A 9414-nucleotide genomic window follows, 5' to 3' on the forward strand; every position below is an offset into this window, starting at 1 on the left:
TTGTCAATTTTTGCTTTTGGCTTATCCTTCTCTTTTTTCTCCTTTTCAGACATCGGCTTGAAAACAATAGAATCTCCTTCCATAGGCTCATCTCTCACAGGGGTGGCATCATCTCTGCTTGGGCCATGAACAGGGAGTCCATTTTAACGTCTTCTGCTGAAACTGGCTCTCTTGGTTTTCTCGCACCTGCTAACAACTCAGCATTGGGAAATCCTTCATCCTCATCCCTTTTTCTTCTCTTTTTATGCTTTTTCTCTTTTTATTTCCTTGGCCATCTCCCAGTGGATTTTTCACCTCCTTCTCTTTTGATTTGGTAGGATCCTTGATGCCATGGCTCTCTCTTTCAGAAGGTTTTTCAGGGTAATTTCCAGCTATATTGTGATTTTGGTGGCTCTGCCAAGCAGGATAATCCTCCCTACGTCCCCGAGCATATGGTGAATTCTCTTTCTGGTCCCAGGTGGACCAAACCTACCTGGAGAAAAGTTCTCTCTGTTTACTGGAGGGTGAGGTTGAGCGCCAACAGCATAGCCCTTGTAAAACTTTCCATGCCATTCTCTGTAGTTCCTTTCCCATTCCCGGTACCTTGTCTTTTCAAATGGATCTCTACAGTCAAGTGATCTGCCATAGTAAGCTTTCAGATCATATGGTGGAACTTCTCTGTATCTGTTAAAATACTCCCTTCCTCCTTCCCCTTGAGGTATAGTCTGTTTAGTGGGAGACTGGCCTCTAAATACTGGAGACCTTGACCGTGAATGGCATCTTCTGCATGGGGGTGACCTTGACCTTGAACGCTGATAACCGTGTGACCTTGACCTAGAACGATAGTTACGCCTCTTCCCTTTGCCTCTTCTTGGATACGGCAGCAATCGCGAGTAGGAACGAGAATGGGAAGGACTAAATGAGCGAGAGCAGGAGCGAGTGTGGGAAGAACCTGATCTTGATGTGGAGCAGGTAGACGAACTTGTAGAGTAAGGTGAAGCACTATAAGGAGACTTGGACCTGAAAAAAACCACAACACACAAAAAAAGAAATGAAGTTAATTCAAAACAGTCATTCTCCCCAATTTTTTTCCTCCCAAATTTGGTTTGGGTTTTTTCTCCTCTCCATACGCTTATGTCAAAGCTTCTTTCAGCTGCTGACATAATGCTACTGCAAATTGAGGAATTTGATAACATTTTTCAATTCCATTTGTCTTGTTTTAGTTATGCATGCTTACTATCTGCAATGAAAAATTCTATTGGAAAAAACACTGTCATTTTTCCTTATGTCAGATGCACTTTAGTGTAACTGCAGTCCGATATGCTGTTGAAATACAAACGTGAAAAACAAGGCAACTTCATTGAGCCAAATACTTCCTCCTCTTTAAGTCTCCGTTGTTCTCTGTAAAACTCCTCCCTAGATAAGGGAGGCCAATGGCATCCTGCCAACTTAAGCATTTTTCTCCCTGCTTTCTGTTCATTAGAGACTACGCTCATTTCCTGATCCTCATACTTGCCTTCCACATCCTCACCCCCAACAGTTCATTCAGTCTTCTCTCCTTATACTCAGCTTTGCACCTGTGGATGGAGGCTGCCCACACCTGAAAGAGACTCCCATCTCCCGTGGGCCAAGTGCCCACTGCTCCTCTGCCACTCCTTGATACACTTAATACATCACACTTCTGATCTTCCAAGTACTGCACAGATATTAACTAATCTTCTCTGGAACTTCTTTTAACTTCTTCCACATACGCTTCCTATGTTGTTGCCTCATCATGAGGTATTTGGCCTGGTCCTGTCCCTGAATTGTTGTTTTCTTGCTGACTGAATTGGAAATATCAGATCCTGGTTTTTCTTTTGATTTACCTTTAAGATTTTATAAACACAATGCACTCTTCCAATCTGTCTATAACAAACATATAGCGAAAGGAAGGACTAGCTTGACGCTGCAGTAATAGGTAAAACAGACTCCTCTCTCTCCAACTGAGAGAAAGCGTCTTGGCTATGTGAGATGACTAAATTGAAGAAATTCAAAATTGTCATAAAAGAACAGTGTTGACTTTTCCAACCATTTGCTCATGCAGTATCAACTAAGTTGTTAAAAAAAGAATGTTGGAGGCTGATTCCTATTGGGAAATCAATTTCTTCAGCCCTATTCAGCCAGTAATGGAAAAGGTGGCTTTCCATCTGATCCTTTAATTATCTTTAATTTTTATAGGCAATTATGGTTTCCTCAAAAAGCGTTCATTTCTGAGAGTCCTGTTTTCAGTCATGTACCGGAGTTTTATTTTAAATAACCTTAGTGGAAGCACAGATGCCCTTTGTAAAAGCCAATTCAAATGAAGCCATTTAAAAATTAATTACCACTTGGATTCTCCACAACTATCTGTGCATACTTGCTTCATTATAAATCAGCTGTTGTATAAGTTATGCGTTATACAGCCTCTTTTAACAGGTGACAAGGAGTCATCTACTGAATTTCTGTAGAATACTTACACTTCCCAGCCTGGTCTGCCACCTGCTGAGCGAACTGGACTGGCTCTCATTGGATGACCTTTTGGAGTGGGGAGAGGAAAAAGAAAGAAATCCCATTCAGTTCCTCTGAAGGTAATTTTTTTAAAGAAATTCTGAAGTTACAGTTACTTACCAGTTGTGGGTATTGCTTGTCCTTGGGGGCCCAGAAGACTTGGTAATGCTGGTTGTCTTTGTACGGGAACCTGATAGACATCTCAAAAAACCATTAGTAGGCTTGAGTTCTGAAGGTTTTAACCAACTCTCCCGTGGAGAAGAATGTGGATTAAATGCCGAACTATCTGTTTGTTCCAGACCACAGTAAGTCACCAGAGTTGGCTATATCATTTTCTATGAGAGAAATGAATCCCACCTCTCCTTTGCCAGAGGGTAAATGTAAATTGCAGGCTCAGGGTAAAGTTCGTCTCCGAGTAACTACATTTTATAAATGGAAGAAGTCTGTTTCCTACAAAATGAGATCCATGACAGAAACACAGAAGTGCTACCAAGTGCATTTTAAAACAGCCACTCCTGTCAGCACAGAGCAGTATTTTCTTAGTTTATAGCAACAGGAAACTTCAGTCTGTTTCACACATGGGATTTGATAAAAGTCAGAGGGGGCGGAAATCTCAGTCCAACAGCTACTTGTTAAATTTTGCAAGAAGCCTTTGAAACATAAACCAAAAGCAAAACGAGCTTTCAGAGAGAACGACTCCACTGCAAACACTACTGAAATGTTTTGCAGAAATACAGATTCTTAGCATACCACACGTTTGACCAACTTCCAGGGGCACGAACAGCAGGACCACCCTATTTTAATATTCAAAAGTATCCCAGATTCTATGGTTAAGCACAATGACAGTGCTTCCTGCCCCGTAATTACAGATGCTGGCCAACTTGGTTGCATAGCCACTCAGACATGCACGCGTGGTTTCTCTCGCTCACTTTTTGGCCAGTCCAATTAATTCCATACTTACGCATTAATAGTTGGTATTGCGTATTTTCCAGTGTTTGTCAGCATAGCACCCTTTGTATTGGGGTCTTTCACCTCCATCATGAAACTCCTTGGAATTCCTGTGCTCTTTAATTCTGGGAACAGGCTCAACATTTTTGTCCTGTTAAGAAAAGAAATGCAGACATATCTCCTTTTAAGACCCACACTTAAAATGACATTTCAATGATTATTTTAAGCAGCAAAAGCCTTTAATCCTCTCCTTTTACCTAGCATAAGGGTTGCTCGACTAAAATACTTATTTTCCTAAATGAATATAGCCAGGATGTTCCAAAGGCTTGAGCAGTGTTTTGAACTCATTCCATTCTTTGGCTTAAGTTCAGGTTCTTTAAGGGTGAAATATCCCTTAGCTCACCATCCCCTCAGAAAAGAGATACAAACCCGCTCCTCCTCCAAAGCGCAATTCAGAGCACAAATATTCAATAGATGGGGTCAACAGAAACATCTTGGTTTTACATGAAATACTAAAAACTGTGAACTGTCATTAAACAGAGTTAAAACCAGAAACATTTCCAGTAATATTGAAATATATAAAAATATGCATGAAAGTTCACAGAGCAAGATCTGTGGACATACTTAATGTCTATGACCTACAAAAAAGAAAAGTTTACATTTATAATGCCAGGTTTCCCTTGGATTTTGAAGGGCTTTGCAACATTGCCCTATGAACCTCTGTCTTTCACCCCAAGAGAAACAATTCTTAATATGAGTATTCATGGATTTGTTACGTAACTGCCAAGGTAAAAAAATGAAAAGCTAAGGAACACCAGAAGTCCCCCACAGTCTTACCCCATTTGTTGGGCAGTTCTTTATACAGTCGCCAGGTTTTCCGCAACGAAAGCAAGCAGATGATGGTGGAGGTGGACCCCAGGGTTTCTTCATGTAACTAAAAGGGTTTGGGGCAAAGAAGAAAAAGGTATGCACGTGTCTCTCTCGTTAAAACAAACTTCTCTACAATCTTTCCATAATCTTCAAAGAACAGATTTGACATTATCAACACTTACTTGATTGGATCATATTCCTGGCAAGACTGTAGCATCATAGCTTTTATTTTATCTTCTTCGGAAGCATTGGCTTCAGCCAGATTGGCAGTCTGTTTAACAGGTAATTATTTGACACATACATTAGAAACACATTTAAGCCCACACTGCCAAAGAGAACACCACTCACCCAACCCTGTAAAGAGCAGCACAACGCCAGCTGAGGTTGCATGAAAACAGCTGCTCATATGAAACAGAGTTGTCCAAAAGATGTTCTGGGGAGTCCTTACGTCATCACAGGCTGTTTATGTGCCTGTTAACCTACTTGAAAAGAGCATTCCTGGGCACTCAAAACCTTAGGCTCTTCATGTTCCCCCCCACTAACTTCTTCATAGGAAGCAAGTTAACTACAATAAGCAAAACCTGCAGTTTTTTTCCAGTTGACCGTGTCCTTTTAACATACAAATTGTAATATAAATGTTATGCAGAACTGGATCTTCAAATTATTGAAGCCAGCTGATTTTTTTAAAGTAGTATTTGTTCAAATGTTTTTATTACACACTAGTACAGATACAAGCAGGGTCTAAGGGAGTGACTGTAAATGATTTGGACCCTCAAGCACCTATCATTCAGATCAACCACTCATGGTTTTGGTTTTAGATGCATTCATTCACAAAAGCAACCAACTTGTTTCAGCATTTTGTTAAAGGGCTGTTTCATATACACAGCTTTTTCTCAACTGTAACATAATCCAGATCGACATCTATGAAGTCATTTCCATTAACATTTACAGAAGACTTTACAGATACTTGACTAATTTGTTTGAACCCAAGCGGTTTACAAAACACATCCAAAACCCACAAGACATTACTAGGAATAGACCAAAATTCAAGATGGCATTTAATGCATAATAAAACGGAAAACTTTTTACAACACATTGCCTCCATGCTAAGCCAGTCTGCACTGAGGAGGTTAGAGTAAGGAACCGTTTGGAGCTGCTTTATCTTATGTTCCTCTATTTTTCTGAAATACTTACATTTTCTCAAAAGCTTAAATGTGTACACCACTTGGACAGTTTTTCACATTTTAGAGTAAAACTTCACCTGAGTTTACAGAACCAAGGACATGTTTAGGGACAGCGCTAACAGAGACCAATTTCTCCTGGTGACTACCTTCCAAACTATTTTTTTTTTCCTTACCAAATGTCCACAATTTAATTTCTGCAGTGAGAGAGGGAAGAAGTTACCAGTGGGAAGAGATTTTTCTTTCTGGGAAAGGAACTCCAGCCTGTATTTTCAGAAGAAAGGACTAGCTCCTCTGCATTAGGCCCTGCCTTCTCTAATCTTTGTAACTTTAAAGACTAGTAATTTAATTGGCTAGCACTACGCCTTTTCACAAAGTGCAATCCCTAGTGCTTTCCCAGACAAAGTTACATGTTGTTGAGCAAAAAATGCAGGCAGTTCCATAGCAAAACATGGCATTACAACAGTTTCAGAAGGTCACGTTTGCTAATATGCCACACATACACATCAGTATTTTCCTGTAAACAATTAGGTGCATTTACACAATTTACACAGTCTGCGATCAAACAAATTAGATTGTGTTGTCCACTGTATATATACTACAGTGTATGAAATTGTGCAGCATTCAAAGCATGGATCTATAACTGTAGCACCTAGAAATTCAAAAATAGCCATGCAGTTGTCCGTGTTCCAGAAACGCTTCTATTTTGGCTCTTGCAAACCCCCCTGAAATGTCCGTCACTTACAGCCAATTAAATTCTTCTGTGAAAATTGTGTTAGTTTCCAATGCAAAATGAACGAAAAGTATGAGAAACGGTAAACAGCTTCTGAAGTGCTTCTTCTTTGTGTCTTGAAGATGAGTAATACTGCAACATTACGTTGCGGCTGATAAGGTCCTCCCTCTTCTATCTTCCCAAACTGGCAACTACTCTTTACCAGGATAGTATCAAAATATACACACATTTTAAAGTCAAAAGAAATACTTTAAATTATTAAAAATTAAATTAAAGGTTTGTTCACATGACAACAGTTATCCAGCTTCAAGATAATCTTGAAAATGCTACGATATTTTAGGAAATATTTATTAAATTTGAAAACTTGCTGAGATTCCACATACTCATTGATCTGTATCTGCACGCTACTCGTCATGAATCAGCCATGCAACCATTGATAACGTTAACAAACAATTCACACATCATCCAAAGTATCCCATGAGCAGAGGCAATTCAAAGGCTGCTGTGCAACTGGTGTACAAATAGAAAGGCGCATGCTCCCTGCCACTGCTAGAACACCACCAGGCTCGCAATGACAGCCACGTACCTCCTGAAGTTGAGGAAGGACAAGGACATCCTTTAGATTACCACAGCATGGATTCTTCATACATTTACCTTCAAGAGCGTACTAAAAGGAGAGTAACGCATTTTTGAAGGCCTCTCCACCATTACAGCATACATTCATCATTCCCAAACATCCACCACTCTACCAGTTGTTTCTGCAATGTTCACAGCTGAAAGACTAGAAAGCTAATCTGCCTGGTTAATTTTCAGCGCTAGAACAGCGGTGCCGTTCCTTCCTTATCCCCTTATACATACAGGTATGTATCTGACCTTTGATGCTAGCCGCATCTATCCTCTCATTTTAGGGCAGCATTACAATACCAGGAGAGGGTGCCCGAAACAGAGGATGCACTGACAAGACAGCACTAAGCAGACGTGTTTAAATTAACCCCCAAAACAAGGCCATGTTTATAAGCACAGTGCTGCGGTGTCCAGAATTACTAGAGGGTGCCTGAAAACACTGCAACAACTACTGCAGGAATACGCCCAAAGTTGAGATGCAGAGCCACATAAATTCAGGGTTTTTTGCTTGCAGATGCCTCGTGGGTACCGGGAGGCTGCTGTACTCTTTGTTCGAGACACAGTGTAACTCATCCGTCTACTTGATTTATTGAGAACCAACATTAGAAAGACATGGCAAAACCACAAGCTAATAATATCTACTAATTGTGGTGGAGAGACCTATCTTTAAGGCGGCTGGAAAACATGACCGTTCAAACAATGCTAATGTAGCTGATATAGAACTGGACTGTATGAATACATAAATGACAGCAGTAATCCTCTAGTCAGCACTGCATTGGAATAGCTGTAATTTTAATCAATACACCTGATTCTCTGTCCTCCGTAAATCTTAGGAATACAGAACCAAAACCCGGAGCACAGATACCAGCTTAGGGTAAAAACAGACGTAGCAAGATAACTAGTAACATTTGGTAATGTGCTAAACTGCTTACTGAGTTTCAAGTTTGGAAAGGATTAACTATTCCTTCATCGTACTTGCACAAAAGGCAATACACTTTAGGATACTGTTCTTTTTCTCTTGCCTGAAACGGACATTGTCTTGAGGAAACGCATAGGAATCGCTTACGAATGGAACTTCTTGTTTGCATCGTTCGCCAACTGGTAAACCTTGGTCTTTCCTCTATAGCTAGTATGCAAAAAACCCAGATTTGGGGCGTAAGAATACCTGCCATATCCCCCCCAAATGCCAGAAATAGTCAAACACTGAGAATCAGGCTCTTCTGAGACGGGAACAAAGTATGCGTTTACGCTACAATGCGTATCTGTCTTTACTATAAAAGCCATAAAAGCAAACACATATAATAAGGAATCTCTGCACGTCGAGGAAACAGGATCTACAACTTGGGTCTCAGAACAATCAACCCCAAGAACAAACCCAATAGAATAATCTTAAAAGTTACCATGGTTGGAGTTCGAACCCCATGTCCCAGCAGGCCTAAAAATGTAAGTCCACTTTCGGACAGACACATTAAAATCTACCCCATGCCAACAAAAATTAACAGCAGCTTTAACAAGAAAGAACGCCTCTGTAAACTAATATCCATAAAAAAAGTTAACACACTGAAACCCCTAACAAAGAATACAATGCTTTATGGATACTTACATAACATCGGTTTTGCCGGTAGCTTTAACTCCTCCAACAGGGATTCTTCTAACAATTACCGATGAGTTCTTAGGAATCAGGGCATTCTCATCTGTGTATTCTGAAAACAACATAAATACAGAGAAAAACATCAGTCAATTCGTAAGAATGCATGCTCATATGTAATTACGTAGCACTTCGCAGAATCCCTTTACAGATACAAAAGCAAAATTTTATATGTAACATCACGCTTTCATCGTCTCAACACACTAACAGTATATTTCAAGAAATCTTGGGGTTTGAGAATCAAACACAAGCAGCAAAATCTTTTTCCTTTTTTTAAAACAGTTTGAATGCCAACAGCAAAATGGACTCAAAGGTCACTAAAGGAGAGTCTGCTAATGCACGAGGTTCTTTCCTGACCTAGCTTAAAGTTGCTTTTGCTTCCGTTAGGCTACAAAACCCATAGATCTTTGGAGAAAAACAAACCACAGCAAAGTCTCACCTGCCTAAATCAGATTCTAAAGTCTGACTAGCTTGCCCTGCAACCAAACAGGCACTTAGCTAAAGCACGAGAACTCTGTGCCATTGCTTTCATAGCTGTTAACTGAAAACCAGTCACCTGTGCTGCCAGTGCTCAAGCCTGACAGAACACAGAAGAGAGCCTGCTGCCTCTGCCTGTTTCTTGGAGCTTAATCCATCAACAACCACACTTCTCAGCTGCTCAGGGCTTTACGTTTAAATGGAAACAGAACTGGCAGTGCTAGAATTTGGATCACAGACATTTTGGGGTTTTTTTGAGCTTGCTTTCACAAGTAGGGCAGAATTGGCTCAAACTCAAGTGGTATCTCCCCTCTTAAGCTAATCATCTAGTTTGAATTAACCAAAGGGATGTGAATTCGTTCGATCGATTCCCTTTTTGCAGAGCAGAGAGGCCCAAATGAAATTACTTAGGAAGACAGCCTTGAAAA

The 9414-nt window shown here is 40.3% G+C and overlaps 1 protein-coding gene across 1 annotated transcript; it reads right to left on the bottom strand.

The window, feature by feature from the left end:
- Window positions 1-265: 265 nt before the first annotated feature.
- Window positions 266-8564, bottom strand: LOC142076729 (E3 ubiquitin-protein ligase RBBP6-like). Its single transcript, XM_075139122.1, has 7 exons — window positions 8465-8564; window positions 4506-4594; window positions 4291-4387; window positions 3467-3604; window positions 2626-2695; window positions 2475-2532; window positions 266-999 (listed from the first exon to the last, which is right to left on the bottom strand). Exons 3-6 carry the CDS (start codon window positions 4293-4295, stop codon window positions 2521-2523), a joined length of 225 nt encoding a protein of 74 aa, XP_074995223.1. The 5' UTR covers window positions 4296-4387; window positions 4506-4594; window positions 8465-8564; the 3' UTR covers window positions 266-999; window positions 2475-2520.
- Between the last annotated feature and the right edge of the window lie 850 nt (window positions 8565-9414).

The sequence above is a fragment of the Calonectris borealis genome, unplaced genomic scaffold (assembly GCF_964195595.1).
Source record: "Calonectris borealis unplaced genomic scaffold, bCalBor7.hap1.2 HAP1_SCAFFOLD_97, whole genome shotgun sequence".
Lineage (NCBI taxonomy): Eukaryota > Metazoa > Chordata > Aves > Procellariiformes > Procellariidae > Calonectris > Calonectris borealis.